At 41.0% G+C, this 16,990-nt stretch overlaps 1 protein-coding gene across 7 annotated transcripts in view; it reads right to left on the reverse strand.

Moving 5' to 3' along the window:
• Positions 1-226: 226 nt before the first annotated feature.
• The window catches only part of LOC118023474 (zinc finger protein 33B-like), a 51,477-nt gene continuing 34,713 nt past the window's right edge, over positions 227-16,990 (reverse strand). For 3 of the 7 annotated variants that reach the window (XM_035024626.1, XM_035024647.1, XM_035024633.1), the window contains 4 exons: positions 10,084-10,366; positions 9,163-9,221; positions 4,027-4,153; positions 227-2,389 (listed from right to left, as the gene is read on the reverse strand). In XM_035024626.1, the coding sequence (XP_034880517.1) occupies positions 714-2,389; positions 4,027-4,153; positions 9,163-9,221; positions 10,084-10,162 (1,941 nt within the window). In that variant the 5' untranslated portion in view covers positions 10,163-10,366 and the 3' untranslated portion in view covers positions 227-713. Of the gene's footprint in view, positions 2,390-4,026; positions 4,154-9,162; positions 9,222-10,083; positions 10,367-11,164; positions 11,506-16,990 lie in introns of those variants that run through there. The other 4 variants (XM_035024663.1, XM_035024640.1, XM_035024671.1 and 1 more) reach the window with 4 other exon arrangements.

Here is a 16,990-nt window from a genome sequence, read left to right on the forward strand (position 1 = left end):
TTAAATTTGTTGCAATCTCAAGATTTCTTAACTCTGATTTCTTCAGTTACAGCCAGTTTCATCTGTGGGTTAGGTTTCTCAACATCAAGATGTTGACAGAGGGGCGCCTGGGTGGCTCCATCGTTAAGCGTCTGCCTTCGGCTCAGGTCATGATCCCAGGGTCCTGGGATCAAGCCCCACATTGGGCTTCCTGCTCAGTGGGGAGCCTGCTTCTCCCTCTCCCACTCCCCCTGCTTGTCCCTCTCCTGCTCTCTCTGTCAAATAAATAAATAAAATCTTAAAAAAAAAAAAAGATGTTGACAGAGATTTCTACTCTTGTGAGTTCATCAACACACAGTGAGTGCTGACCTCTCAACAGAAGGCATTCTACATCCTACTCCATAGAGAACAGAGAATACAAAGAATTGCCATGGAGGCCATTATGTGTCAGACCAGAAGTGAATTACATCATTATACTCACAGCCCATTGGCCAGCTCTCATGCACATCATCCCACCTGAATGCAAGAGCTGCAGAGAAATAAAGACTTGCTCTGTGCCCAGTTTGGTAAAAACACTGCCAGGGATGTCCCCTGTGTGAGTTCTATGATGTAAATTGAAGGCTGACTTCTGGTTGGACTTCCCACATTCATTACAACCATAGGGTTACTTCCTTGGATATACTTTGTCAGGCCAACAGTTCTGAGTTACAGCAAGACGGTTTCACCATCCATCTTTACAGTGTTTCTCTCCTGTGTATTTTCTGATGTGTGGTGAGAGTTGCTTTGTGGCTGAAGGTCTTCCCACATTCATTACATTTATAGGGTTTCTCCCCTGAATGAATCCTCTTATGTTTAGTGAGGGTCGAACTATCATAAAAACATTTTCCACATTCATTACATTCATAGGGCCTCTCTCCTGTGTGTGTTCTCTGATGTACATTGAGGGATGCCCTCTGGCAAAATGTTCTCCTACATTCTTTACATTCAAAGGGCTTCTCCCCTGTATGAATTCTCTGATGTTCAACGAGTTGTGACTTTTGGCAGAATGACTTCCCGCATTTGTTACATTCAAAGGGTTTCTCCCCGGTATGAATTCTCTGATGTTTACTGAGGGTTGACTTCTCAGAAAAGGTTTTCCTACATTCTACACATTCATAAGGTTTCTCCCCTGTATGAGTTCTCTGATGTTTAAGGAGAACTGACTTCCCACAGAAGGTCTTCTTACATTCACTGCATTCATATATCTTCTGCCCTGTGTGAAGTCTTTGATGTTTAATGAGGGTTGACTTCATATGATACATTTTCCCACAGTTGCTACATTCATAGGGCTTCTCCCCTGAGTGTATTCTCTGGTGTACAGTGAGTTTTGACTTTATACTAAAGGACTTGTCACATTTGTTACATTTATAAGGTTTTTCGCCTGTGTGAGAGCTCTGATGCACAGTCAGGTCTGACTTTTGGGAGAAAGATTTTCCACATTCACTACATTTGTAAGGCTTCTCCCCTGTGTGTGTTCTTTGATGCTGATGGAGGGCTGAGTTCTGGTAGAATTTTTTCCCACATTTAGCACATTCATAGGGTCTCTCTCCTGTATGAGTTCTTTGATGTACAGTGAGGGTTGACTTCTGGTAAAAGGATTTCCCACATTCATTACATTTATAGGGTTTTTCTCCTGTGTGTATTCTGTGATGTATTGTGAGGTTTGACTTCCGGAGGAAGGTTTTCCCACATACATCACACTCGTGGTATTTCTCACACTCTTCACCCATGTGAATTCTAGGATGTTTCTTCCAAAGGACTGACTTATCACAGCTTTCCCCACATTCATTAAATTTATAGTGATTCTTCCTTGAGTAAATTATCTGACGTAGCATGTGGTTTGACTCACCCCTGAAAGTTTTCTCACATTTATTATAATCACATGATCTCTCTCCTGTGTGAGTTCTGTTATGTGTAATGAAGAGAGCATTATTGTGGAAGGTTTTAATGCATTCATTATATTCAGGCAGTTGCTCCACAGTGTGAATCTTTTGTTGCTGAATAAAATCCTCATTATGATAGAAGATGCTCTCATTTTTATTAAATTCATTAAACTTCTCTCTAGTATGAATTTTCTCATGATTAATATCAGGAAGCAATTTCTTGTACCCATTGGCATCATCGGATTTCTTTCCTGAGTAGTTTTTATTATTAGTGGTTAACTTCGACGTATTTTCTAAACTGACTCCATCTAGATTATATTTACTGGACATTTTTCTGGAAGGAACAGAGTCTATATACAGATTAAATGTTTTTCTTAATACATTCTCTTTCTCCATAATCACTTTTTTGTTATTGATAAATGCATCTTGCCATAAATGTCTGTCTTGGTTTTCTTTGCTCTCTATTATGCCATCAACTTTCAATTCTTCTAGAAATAAGAAAAACATACCTTATGAATCTGAAACTACTTCTAATAAAATTGGGCTAATACACAAATACCCCTTATACACCCAGCTCTTTGGTTTCAGAGACTGTCTTTTGAGATAAAAGTAATACCAAATCAGCATTTTCCATTCCCTCTACTTTTCTGAGGAGCTGGGGGAAAAAGGTGACAACAAACCAACCAATCAAACAAAGTGATGGTGGTGGAAGAGAGGAAAGTAAAATTGGCAATGAACGCACATATTTATTTGGTCCTTCACGAATATATATTTCAAAATGGACAGAAGGGGTAAAATAAACACAAAGAATAGAAAATAAAGGATTCAGTAAGAGTGGATGAATCACAATGAGTGGAATTCACAGTAAGATGTACTCAATTAAAAAATTATATAGTAAATGTGACATGGAGAACAGGTAGACAAGATTGTTCTTCCAAAAAACTACCCGAGGAATGAAAGAGTTCAGAGAGAATGAATTAGAATCTAGGTGCTGATTTTGTTAATCCTACCTTCGAGAGATAGCCCGAATTCCATCACTATGCACACTCTATTACCTCAAACCTAGTCTACGGGGTGTCATTTTTCCTAATTGGTCTCCTTGCTTCTACTCTCAATTCTCATGGCAATCAGCTTCCTGCATCTCTCTCCTGCTAATACAAATTCCATGAGATCAAGGGATTTATTTCATCACTGCTCTATCTCTTTCACTTAAAACATGACTGGCATGGAGCAAATGCTCAATTAATACTGGTTAAACTAATTTATTAATTCCTAAAAACAAAAGAAGTCCTTGAAAATGAAGGGAATACGAAGCTGAGAATGCTAGAGGAAGGAGACTAACCAACATAAAATATTAATATGACATGGGAATGAATTTCAAGGTACAAATAAAAGGGAATAAACTCTTAAAAAGCCAATCGAAAAAGAGAACATATATGTGTGAGAGTGTATCTTTGGTGAATTTAGGTATGCAGGCTAAGCATCCTTAGTCGCTTCCAAACAGAGCTTCTTAAAAACACTCCAAAGATGCACATACTTGAAACAACCACCTGGGATCTAATTTCCCCTGGATTACTCATCAGGGTAATACTGGCTTGCAAATTCTTTCTCTAACACCCATGGTGCCTTCTTGCTCTAACTTCAAGGTCTCCTCTGGTTTGGTAATGCAATGTCCTGATAATGAAAAATGATAAAGGACATAGGAAAAGCTGCTTGGCTTTAGGAACTCAGAAGAAAAACCAAGGTCCAACTTCAGGAGCTGCACAGTGAAGGAATCCACTGGCATCTTTCAGTTGGGAAGTGAGAAAACAATATTCCTGGCTGTCCAAACCTAAGTATCATTAAACTCTACAAAAGATCTACATGCTTTGGGGCACCTGGGTGGCTCAGTCGTTAAGTGTCTGCCTTCAGCTCAGGTCATGATCCCAGGGTCCTGGGATCGAACCCCACATGGAGCTCCCTGCTTGGCGGGAAGCCGGCTTTGCCCTCTCCCACTCCCTCTGCTGTGTTCCCTCTCTCGCTGTCTCTTTCTCTGGCAAATAAATTAAAAAAAAAAAAAAAAGATCCACATGCTTTGATAACAACAAAAGGACATGCTGATGTTACTCAGGAAAGTTTTGCTTACCCAATGAGATGAAGATGCTATAGTTCTCCAACATCACATCCCTGTACAAGGTCCTCTGATCAGGGTCCAGTTGACCCCACTCCTCCTGGGTAAAGTTCACAGTCACATCCTCAAATGAAATTGATCCCTGTAACACACATATCTGATCAATCAGAAGTGCTCAAAACTATATGACAGAGTAAATATATCTAGGAAGCAATCCTTCACTATGTTTACTATTGAGGTTATTAGAAAAAGTTTATACAGGAGACTTAGCATAGTCCCTGTTTGGTTTTATATGTGGAAGGAAAAAGAGAAATATAAAATAATAATAGATAATGATAATAATAATAATAATAATAAAAACCACATACAGGGATGCCTGGGTGGCTCAGTCGGTTAAGCGTCTGCCTTCGGCTCAGGTCATGATCCCAGGGTCCTAGGATCAAGTCCCACAGAAGGCTCCTTGCTCGGTGGGGAGCCTGCTTCTCCCTCTGCCTGTTGCTCCCCCTGTTTGTGCACTCTCTCTTTCTCTGACAAATAAATAAAATCTTAAAAAAAAACAACACACACAAATACACACAAGCATAAGATACGTTATATACATGAAAGTGTCCTAGTTTCTGTGGATATTAGAAGACATAAAACACTGTTTCTACTTTCAGGAAGCTTACAATCTAGTATGGATGCAAACTGGATTAAATAATAGCATAAGATCAAGAGAGAACTGAATTTGGAGCTTTAAAGATATAAAATGCCCTAATCTGGTTATTTTGGCATTGTTCATTTAGGCAAGAGTTCTCCAAAGTATTTGATGACTCGCCCTTTTAAGAGAGGAAAACTTTTAAGCATCAAATTGGCACAAATCTGTGGCAATATATATATATGTCTGAATGTCTGTCTCTACAGGTAGTCCATACTTTGTATGGTCCTGACATGCACAAATTTCAGTTACCACAATTTATTTAGTTAAGTAACAACAGTCCCCCAACAACACTGTCAGATTTCAGTTACTATGGTAACTCTGAGTAATCACATAAAGTACAAACTTTGCTGCTTGCTCTTCAATCTACAAATCACTACATAAATAACAAACACCATGAATAATTATCAGCCATGTCATTTTTTTTTCAAAGTCCACCAGCGACTGATCACTGCACATCTGTTACTTAGTCCACACACAAACAACAAAACACATGTTCCCTCCTTGTCTCCTGGCAATACGGCATTTTGCAAAAATAGTTGAATGGTTTGCAAAAGGGAACTGGCCAACAAAGATGAAAGAGCAGCAAAGAAATGAGACGTGATTACATTAGAAGTGAAATTCAAGTCAAATATAAATGGGGTTTTAGAAGAAATACCTGACTGTAGGAATGTTAATACTGCCTCCATTTGAGACACTCTAGATCTACACCCAAAGGATCTTAATGAAGAGGTACTTAGTACTAAATATTATAGTATTTTTTCATTTTTATACACATTTTTAATGTTTTGACAAATATTTTTAAAGATATTTAAACATCACAGAACAACTACCACTTTCCCCCATGATTAAGATTGCTTTGCATGGTTTCAGTGTATGTGCCCATTTTTATAGCCCCACACGACAGTGCAAAGTGAGAACTGCCTATGGGTGGCACGTATGTGTCTGCATACATTCAGTATATAGTATATATGGCCATCATCTAAGCTCAAAGTGGATAGTGTGCTGATTGATTGGCTGAGGAATAAACTGAAGGAGTGTCAGACCACTCTGGCATTTGTCACTCTGTATAAACACAGCTGATAGTTTAAGGATAAATCAGATTAAAAAAAATGTTTTAGGTAAATGCTTCAGGGGCTCTAGCAATGGCCAAGTCAGCCAGAAAGAAAATGGATACTGGTTTTGTTTTAAGGCAGGTCTTTGATGAGATAGATCATGATGGTCTAAATCCACAGTATGGGAAATGTCCACTTCAAAAATCAATAGTCTCTTGAAGTTGCCTATATACTCCCTGCTGATAACCTGAAAGGAAATTCACCAGGTTATATCCTTCCAACAATTCCCTTTATAAATCCTTGAAGTCAGTTCTTTCCCTGAGGAGAGAAAACAGATAAAGGAACAGCATTCTGTATTTCTGAATAAACTCACAATAGCTACCTACATGAATCAAACCAAATCTTCACATATAAATATAGATGGACAATGAAGGTTCACTAGAAATTTAAGAACAGGTAACACAAAAGACATGCACCAGATGAAGTGAAAAAGTGAGTAAGAAGAAAACAAAACTATGTAATTATTATGATTCCAAAAATAGGAAACGACTGTTTTTAAAGACACTGGAGATTAACAGTACTCAAAAGAACGTCACTTCACCTCACACCCATTAGCAAACAAAATAAAAGCGTTGGTGAAGCTGTGGAAAAACTGGAACTCTTGTGCATGTTGGTGGGAACATAAAATGGTACAGCCACTATGGAAAACAGTATGGTGTGTTCTCAAAGAATTAAAAATATAATTACCATATGTTATTAGTTTGCTAAGGCTCCCATAACAAACTACCACACACCGGATGGCTTAAACAAAAGAAATTTATTTTCCCACAGTTCTGGAGGCTGGAAGTCCAAGATCAAGGTGCTAGCTCACTGACCTCCTCTTATCTATAGACATTTTAATCCAACTACCTTGGAAATTACAGAGAATAACCAGATAACTTAGTCATGTCTAAATACTGCACCTGTTAATAAAGGATTTTAAAAAATTTATATTAAAAAACAATTCTGGGGCGCCTGGGTGGCTCAGCTGGTTAAGTGTCCGCCTTCAGCTCAGGTCACGTTCCCAGGATCCTGGGATGGAGCCCTACATCGGGCGCCCTGCTCAGCAGCAAGTCTGCTTCTCCCTCTCCCTCTGTGATCTCTCTCGTTCTCACTCCCTCTCAAGTAAATAAAAATCTTTAAAAAAATAATTAAAAAAATTAAAATTTTAACGATTCTGATCACTTCTATAAAACATGAGATGTGGGAGGAAGGGACAGTAAAACATGCAAAAGATCAGGTCAGGTCTAGAAAATAAAAATTCTTGATGTTGATGGAAAAAATACAAATATAAACCTATGTTAACTGTTTCCAGGAGAACCAATGGAAAAAAATACTGAATTTTCAAACCACTGGAAGGGAGAAATATAATCGACAGAGAAAAATTAAAGAAAGGAAAGAAGATGGGATAAATAAAAATACAAATAAAGATGGAGGAACTAAAACTAAACATCATCAGTGAGCACAATAAATGTTAAAGAGTTAAATACCCAATATAAAAGGAAATCTCATGTCATGCATAAAAACGATCCAGCCAAGTACTGTTTACTAGTCACATGATCATAAAAATGCACATATTTATTTATATATGTATATATGCATTTACTCATACATACACCCCATTTATATTAACACATATATACGTATACATACAACACATACATACAACACAACAGATCACTGTTATCTTATAGGACTTGTAATGGTTAGTTTTATGTGTCAAGGGCGCCTGAGTGGCTCAGTTGGTTGAGTTTTATGTGTCAACTTCATAGGCTACAGTATCCAGTTATTTCATAAAACACTTATCTAAGTGTTGCTGTGAAGGTATTTTATAGATGTGGTTAATATCTACAATGGGTTGACTTTAAGTAGATTACCCTCAATAATGTGGGTGGGCCTCATCCAAACAGTTAGAGGCCTTTATGAGCAAAAACTAATGTTTCCCCCAAAAGAAGGAATTCTGCCTCAAGACTGCAGCATTATGTCCTGAGTTTCCAGTGTGCTGGTTAGATTTGCCAGGCCCCACAATCACATGCACCAATTCCATAAAACGAATGTATACATATGTGTATTTACATGTGTCTATATTATATGCTATCTGTACACACACACACACACACATCCTATTGGTTCTGTTTCTCTGGGGAACACTGATACAAGGGCTTACAAAATATTTATTTTTCTTCATCTTTGTTTTTTTCTCCATTCTATCTCCTGCCTCTCTCCCAAAAGCCACCAGAAGATGGAAGAGATGGGGGATGGAATCTCCTCTAGAAGCTTAAGCAGGAGCACATCCCTGACAACACCTTGATTTCAGACTTCTAGTCTCCAGAACTGAAAGAATAAATTTCTATTGTTTTAAGCTACTAAATTTGGGGTAACTTGTTATAGTATCCACAGGAAACGAGTATACCAACTCTTTGCAAAAACCATACAGAAAATCAACAATTTGCTTTGCTCAGTAAGAATATATCTGACCAGCAATAGCTCTCACTTAAACAAGCACAACATTCAGCATTTGAATTTCAAATTGAGTGATTGTGCATCCTTTGAAATAGTTAAAAATCCACAGAATATGAAATCAGTCAAGAAATAATAAGGTAAGAATTATAACAGACCAAAGATAATCACATGAGGATAAGCTTTGCTAAAAGGCAACAGGAAAAGGACAATACTGTAAAGCAGACAAAAGAAATCATCAACCTGAGGGGCACCTGGGTGGCTCAGTCAGTTAAGTGTCCTGTCCGACTCTTCGTTTTGGCTCAGGTCATGACCTCAGGGTCGTGAGATAGAGCTCCACGTGGGGCTTCATGCTCAGTGGGAGTCTGCTTGAGATTCTCTCCTCTGCCCCTCCCTTCTCAAATAAATAAATATATCTTAAAAAAAAATCATCAACTTGAATCAACTAAGTTATGCTTTGGCCTTCTGCTCTCTGCACCCACTAAAGAACAATCAGAGGTGAAGATGATGGGCAGCATTCATCTCAGACTTGTTAACTGAGATTGTCAACTATCTTACTTTCAGGAAGACAGAATTTTTTCAGACTTCAGGCCAGGAAATCTTTGTGTTCTGTGAAGAATTACTTTTATTTTTATGGTCAAGGCAAAGCATTTTCCTTTTGGACAGAGTATCAAAGATAAATTTGCAATAATTATTATTATAAAAATTACTGCTACACAATATAACGTGTAATATATATACTAACGGAAGAACAATTATAATTATCTCCACATAATTAACATGCTGACCTTTCCTTGTTTTCGATCTGTTAACTCTATGTATTCCTTGACAGCTTTTATCATTTTTATCTTCATTGTTTTATGCAATGGAAAACAATGTGAGAAATGAAAAACAGCTCACCTGGGATTTGTTCTTTTTCTGTTCCTTTTGGGAAAGTACAGAGAAGGTTGAATGTACAGCTATGGGAGAAGAAAACAGTAGGTCATGTGAGATTTGGCTGCTATAGACTTTTGAGATTCATCTCCTAAAACCCCATGCCCACCAGACAGTTAAATGTTACCCTGTAGGAAAAAGTTCTTTGGCCCCCGAGAGTCAGCAAGAACCATGTGCAGGGAGAATTCACATGTGTGACTCTGACAGAACTGAAGAGCCTGGTTGAGCAATTTTTCACTGGGTTTATTTCCTAATGATTTAAAATTTTCATTTTTCTTTTAGAACCAATCCAGTACTAATTTAACAAAGATATCAAAAGACAAATCTTTATTTTTCACTATCAGTGTTGTAGGAAAAATACTCAAGATATTTGTTTACTTACATTCCTACTGAGTTGCTTACCCTTAAGAGTTAGAGAAATCACTCTGCAGAAAAAGATGAGGTTGCTTCATGGACGGGCTTACTTTAAAAACTGTTTCTAACTAAGCTGCGATAGAACCTGGTGGATGACTTACCTCGTGGACAGTTTTCTGGTCCTGGCACTGCCTCTAACAAACTTGGTGACTCTGGGCAGGCTACTTATATACCCAGAGTCAAGGTTTCTCAGCTCTGAAATTAAGCAGACACAGATGACCCTATTCTATGCCTCTATAAAATCAGGGTAGATGGACTGGCAGCATACCCCTAGAGGGACATAGAAGAGCAGCTCAAAATCTAGATAAAGTGGGTGGAGGCTGAAGGCAGGGCAAGTTTATTAAAGGCTGGAGATAGAATTTCTTCAGTTGTGCCTAGGGATCTCTCCCTGCAGACCATGCAGACATGAACCCTTTAATGAATTAATATTTTCCACACAACCTGCCCCTTACCTACCACCCAGTGTCTACTCACCTATCTTTCCTGAAGCTTGGTCCAGACCTTTCATCATGGTGAGGCGCTCTGGATGCGGTGATAGCGGGGCAATGCTCATTCTGAGCAGAATAAAGAACTGCTACTGCGGACTATGCAAACCCAGGACCTGCTCCTTTCTAGGAGTATCCTGCCTCTGCTCAAAAGCTGTGGCTGAGAAGTCTGAGGTCCGAGGAGTGACCTTCAAGGTGAGATTCCTGTTCCTGGGGCTTCCTCCTTCTTACTTCATAAAAGCTGCTTTCTTCCAAGGGAGGGGGAACCTAGGCTTAAAAGACAAAATCATTTATTTAGAAGTTTGATTCAGGGATCAAAATCTCACAGAACTTATCTGCCTAAACTCTAAGGCCACTGAGGATGCTGAAAGTTGGGACAGTGCAGTAAATTATGCAGTCTGATCCAAGGGTTCTGACATGCCAAGAAATCCCAAAATACATGACCACAAGGTGAGATTCAGTGCTCACACACTTTGGGGTTGTTTCCTTGGGCCCTAAAGAAGGTGCTGTGAGAAATACGAGGGTTTTCAACAGGGTTGTCTACCAAACTGTGAGACCTTGAGTATTTCACTTGAGCCCTCTGAGCCTCAGTTTTCTTGTCTGCCAAGACAGAAAACAGTTACATTAAAGGCCGTTATTAGGATTAAATAAAATTTAGCCAACGAAAAGGAAAAATATCTTCCAAAAACCTTAACAGCTAATATTAACTAAGCTCTGCTCCGAACGTTAAAACTGAAAATGCTATTTTAAAAACATGTGTAAAAAATTTTAATCCTCAGAACCCCACGTAGCACATAATCTTGTTTTACACATGAAGAAACCTACTCTCACCCATCTTCGTCATCTTGCCAGCAGTAACCAGCTTCCACCCGGCTCCACCTGGATCCAAAGCTCACGCCCCCTTCCCGCAGCCCCGCCGACGCCGCGGCCCCACTTGGACGCCCGCGGCCCCCACGGGACAGAAGCGCCCCGCCCGGCCGTCCCTCCCCGAGGCCGCCCCCACCCGCCTTCGCCTAGCCCCCTCCCCTCGGCCGCCCCCGCGGGCGCTCGCCCATCTGGCCTGGGCTCACCGGCCGCCCCCACTTGCGCAGCGCCAGCCCCCCGCAACGCTCCAGGATTTCCTCCGCGGGGCGGGGAAACCCGCGGAAAACACCTGGAGACCGAAGTTACACATGCGCACAAGCAGCCTCGGAGAACATGGAAGACCCTTTCCCTGAACCTGCGCCGTGTGAGACGAGGAAACGTAGGACTACGTTTCCCATAAGCCCTGGCACCACGCCTCGTCTGCAGAGTTTTCCCCCGGAGGGCAGAGGTGCTCTCAGGGCTTCTCCCAGGGGTTTGCTGGGCCTGGTTCTTTCTGGCCCGCAGGGCATTGCAAAATGATGCAGTGTGATGCGAGGTTGTTGAAGGAATTATGAGAGAGTAAGCTGTAAAGAACATGTCGGGGACCACTAGGGAACCGTGAACTATATGGTTACAATATAAAATGGTTCATTTTGGCCTGAGTAGAATAGTAGAATAGTATCTCCTTGCCTCCAAATTCATGTCCATTAAGAGCCTCAGATTGTGACTATTTTTGAATCGGGTCTTTGCAGATGTCATTAGTTAAGTTAAAATGAAGTCATACTGGATTAGGGTGGGCTCTGATGACTGGTGTCCTTATGAGCAAAGAGAGGAAACAGAGGCATGGGAGAATGCCTTGTGAATGTGGAGACAGATTGGAGGGATATGGCTACAAGCCAATGGGTGTCAAAGACTGCCAAAAACCATCAGGAGTTAGGAGAGAAGCATGGAACAGATTCCCTCTTAGAACCTCTAATAGGAAACAACCCTGTTGACACCTTGATTTTGAAGCGGGCATCCATCTTGTTAGTTCGGATGAAATAATGAACACTAGGGGTCATATTGCTCCCAGGCGCAGCTGGACCAGCCAGGGAACACACAGATCCAGGACCAAGAGATAGGAATGCTTGTATCATTCAAAGGAACATGAAGGAAAGCAACCCCACTAGCTTAGCACACACAAGCAGATACAAGCAGCTGATTAGCACTCTCCTAAACACATAATCACCAGATGTACCTAATGAAATCTCTAACATATATAAAGATATTTTTCAGGGGCGCCTGGGTGGCTCAGTTGGTTAAGTGACTGCCTTCGGCTCAGGTCGTGATCCTGGAGTCCCGGGATCGAGTCCCACATCGGGCTCCCTGCTCAGCGGGGGGTCTGCTTCTCCCTCTGACCCTCTTCCCTCTCGTGCTCTCTGTCTCTCATTCTCTCTCTCTCAAATAAATAAATAAATAAAATCTTAAAAAAAAAAAAGATATTTTTCAGATTCCATCTCTATCTTGAGATAGAACAGACCTCTGTGGGACCAGATGAAGTGGTGCCAGAAGTAACTATTATCTGTTAACATTACTTCCTAGGCCTCCAATCAATAGCATCCACCTTCTCAGGAAACCCCTCCCCCAAATTTTGCCCTTAGAAGGTGTCACCTGTAAGTTTGAGACTTTGAGCATTAGCTTCCCATTCTCTTGGGATGCACCATACCAATAAATAGCTTATCTTTCTTCACTGCCGAAGCTCAGTGTCAATCTTTACTGGCTTGCTCTGTATGGGGCAGATGAACACTGGTTTGGTTCCAGTATAATTTCAGACCTGTGAGAGAATACATGCCTGTTGTTTTAAGCCACACAAGTTGTGGTGCTCTGTTAAGGCAGCCCTAGGAAACTAGTACACCATTCATGTGGAATGGGCACTCTAGGCACATTTGTCAGGCTTCCCTAGGCTGAATCACTAAGCTTTGATTTTGGTCTCAGTACTGGAATATAGACGCTCATCCTGTGTGATGGTATATCCAGAGGTCTATGGTCTTCTCTGGATGGCTCAGGTCTGATCAGCCTAAACTAACATCTGTTGGTTTCAGTGATGTTCATTGTCAAAGGGACCTTTTCCACTGGAGTCCACATGGGTGACAACAGGAGTAAGGGATCCTATACAATCTGTTATCACAATGTGTGACCCCCCAGGGGCTTAGGACTTGATCCTGCTGCTAGGTACTGAAGCACCCTGCCATCCTGTTGGCTATTGTTCATGAGTCAGTGAAAATGTAGCAAGATGTGTTTTGGGGGAGTGTTTTACTGGGCAAGTACTACAGCCTACAACTTGGACCATTGGTGGAATTTTATTTTGCATATAAGGTTTGTAACAGTTTTCTCTGTGGATACACAGCCATAGTGGCTCAGTGCACTACCAGCCTTTAACTTAGCTAATCTGTTCATCATAGAAGTCCAGGCCTCCTCAGGGACTTCAGTGTTCCAACACCCCCAAGAAGGATAAGGTGCTGGCACGGACTCCAACCTCTGAGAAAGCCTTATCTGCAGAGGTAAATGTCCACCTGCATAAAGGTGGGAAGTTTGACTGGTGCCTGACTGGTGCTCTAGTGTGCACAGTGGTCGGTCACTGACATTTGCAGCTCAAGAGACTTATTAGGACTGACTGACCCAAGTGGGAGAGCCCACCGTAGAGCCTCGTAAATCGTTAAGTACCCCATCTCTACCAGCTCTTTATCAGGATGTTAATTCATCCCCCCATCTTGTACTGCTTTACTGATATTACATGGCTGGGCTGGGAGAGCCTCGCTGGGCACTTGTCCCAGTACCTCTGTCCGAACATTCCTTACAATTAAGAGAAACATCACGCATACTTAAAATATCAATTTTTACAATACATTTAGCAGTATCAGTTACAGCCACTTGGATGTGTGGACTGTCCCTTTCATAAAACATGAGATGGTTTAGTTTCAAAGGCTGGAAAAGCCAAACATGAAAATGTCAATAGAAGTGAGACATCACTGACAAACCATCAAAGGTTTAATGTAGTCAATCTATGAGGATCTTGAGTCCCCTCCCACTCTCCACCAAATGTGGCCTTCCCTCTAGCCACATGTCCCCTATCATTGTATTTTGTAAACAATTTGTTTTCAAGTTTTACAGGTCTGTGGACAGAGAATAATTATGCCCCAGAACAGCCTATACCTAGAATCTCACTGATTTCTGATTTAGATGATTTAGAATTTGGGATTGGGGACTTTTTAAATTATTATATTTAGATGAGATTTTGGACTTAGAGTTAAGGCTGGAATAAATTAAGAATTGAGGGGTATGTTGGGACTTGGTGAATGTATTTTGCATAGGAAGGACATGAATTTTGAGGGGTCAGAGGGCAGACTGTTATGGGTTGAACTGTGTTCCTCCAAAAAGATATGTTTAAGAGCTAACACATGGTACCTGTGAATGTGAACTGATTTGGAAACAGGGTCTTTGCAGATGTAATCAAGTTAAGAGGAGGTCATACTGGACTAGAGTGGGCCCTAATCCAATGACTGGTGTCCTTATAAGAAGGAAATTTAGACACACACCATGTGATCATGGAGATAGAGACAGGAGTGATGCATCTACAAGCCAAGGAATGCTAATGACTGTCAGCAACTACCAGAAGCTTGGAAGAGGCAAGGGAGGAGTCTTCCCTAGAGGCTTCAGAGAGTGCAAGGCTACGCCAACACCTTGATTTTGGGTTTCTAGCCTCCAGAAGAGAGAATAAATTTCTGTGTGTAAGCCACCTAATTTGTGGTACTTTGCTATGGAAGCCCAAGGAAACTAATACAAATGGCAAAGGAAATCCAGGGCACACAGCCTGGGGCACCAGACCTGGCAGGTCCTGGCAGACAGACTATCCAGACCCTCTACCTTCCTTTTGAGGATACCTTCGGGCATTGATTATTCAGGTATGGCACAGCAATTCTCATTCACACAGCAGATGCAGGCCATACTATTCAAGAGTTTCTGAGTAGACTATATTACACCCTTTAGTTCCCAAACACATCATGTCAAAGAATAGTGCCATCTCTGTTGCCAAGAATACTTAGCAGTAGGCAAATCTCTACAGCATTCACTGGACATATACTTCATATCACACCCAGGAAGCAGTTACCATTAAAATATAAAATGTACTATTAAAGGAGAACCTAAAAAGCTAAGTAGACAGCTAATACTCCCAGTGAAGCACACACTTAAACAGAAAGTATGTGCTCTCACTGTGGCAATTTTCCAAATGGGTGCCTCCCTGCTAGATAAATTATGAGGTTGGGATATGGTGAAAGAAGAGGTACACTAGCTGTATGAGACCCAAAACACATAAATAACCCTTCTCACTCTTAGTTTCCTCTTATCTACCTCTGAGAAACTGGACTGTAGGAACTTATGGGTGGTAAAGAAGAGCTGACGGTGGGAGATTCCAACCTGGTACCTCTCTTACCACCTGGTTATACTTGCTGCATCTGAGAAGCTCTGAATATTGATGGTAATGTTCACAGACATGAGATAACAATACATAAGGTGGGTCCTAGTGTGACCTACATAACAGGGAAACGATATGTTCTAGGATGGTACAAAATGTACAAGGAAGAAACCACTGAATGATTACATGGTATATCTGGTTGAACAGTGTGGGTTGAAAATTATTAAGGATGGGACAAAAAGAGGAGGTAGTTGCTTCAGGGATTGGTTATACTGATCACATGGTCATACAGGTAAAACCCCAGCTGCTGGGGAAGAAACACCTTAGAATCTAGGAGGCCAGGATTGGTGGGAGGACTATTAAATTCTCTTGGCTCTCATCTGCTGAACACTTGGGCTGGACTGTCATATCAGACTACCACCACTGCCCTCAACTTAACTACTGGATTCTATTCTACTGGGTGTCCTTCAACTGAGGCCTGAAAATTTTAGAAGTGGATGGCCCCCACCCAAGATGACTAAACAAGCTTAATTTTCCGCACAAGCATGAGTCCCCTCAGCCTTATATTATTGCTGATACTCCATAGTCCCCATATTGCTTAAGGAAAACAAGAACTCCCTGTATACTTTTCCTAGACCATAGATATGGCTCTGAAATTTATTGCTGGATTGGTCATCTTCAGCCTGACTGTGCTGATAAAAACCTAATAACTGTTCCTTTGTACACATTAGAAAGTAGCATCCCTCCTACAAATCCTTTCTGGTACTTAAGATTCCTCACATTATAATCCCAACTTTTAGACAAAGATTTGGATCCTGACCAATGACCCCGAAGAGGTCACTACAACTAAGAATAAACTTTCTAGTGTGAGTGGTGATGAACAATTGCCTACTGGCCAGACAAGACAAAGTCTGTGTGACTGCTTCAGCTGGATTCCCAAACATGGAAAGCAAAAAAAAAATCACTCTCCCACCTAAGAGAGAAGTAGCTCTTTACAGTTAATCTCAATGGTATCTGCAACATATTTACTTGGCTTGGATCTGGATGGGGAACATAGCTACAATCATCCCTCCAAGTGGGATTGAGCATCCTGCTGATGCTCAGTTGTAATCACGTTCATCTAAGGTTGTCTAAGATAAATAGAAAGGATGGGTACAATTAATTAAGGTTTATGATGGGATATCCTATGCTTCAAAAAAATCTTAGCTGTTGACATGAAAGGTTGGGGTACAGTTGTAAAAAAATGGCTCTGCCACGACACACTAATAAGCTGGTGCATCTCTTGAGTCTTGGTGGAACATCCTACAGTTCCTTTTAAAGCAAGGGGAGATAAGCCTGTCTAGGATGGGACAAAAAGAAGAGGTAGTTCAACCAGATATACCATGTAATCATTCAGTGGTTTCTTCCTTGTACATTTTGTACCATCCTAGACAGGCAAGGAGCTGCCACGAGACAGTTTTTCATGCCTGTCTTATAAGAGACTGCTACAAGGCAATTTCTCATCCATCTGCCTAGTGTCAGATGAGTGCAAGACTTTCCACCTTTCCCTCTTCCCTTTTCAGAGGCAGCTACAGAGGGCTTATTGAAAAGGGGGGAACCA

Source organism: Mirounga leonina, unplaced genomic scaffold (assembly GCF_011800145.1).
Source record: "Mirounga leonina isolate KUSES-001 unplaced genomic scaffold, KU_Mleo_1.0 Mir_114, whole genome shotgun sequence".
Lineage (NCBI taxonomy): Eukaryota > Metazoa > Chordata > Mammalia > Carnivora > Phocidae > Mirounga > Mirounga leonina.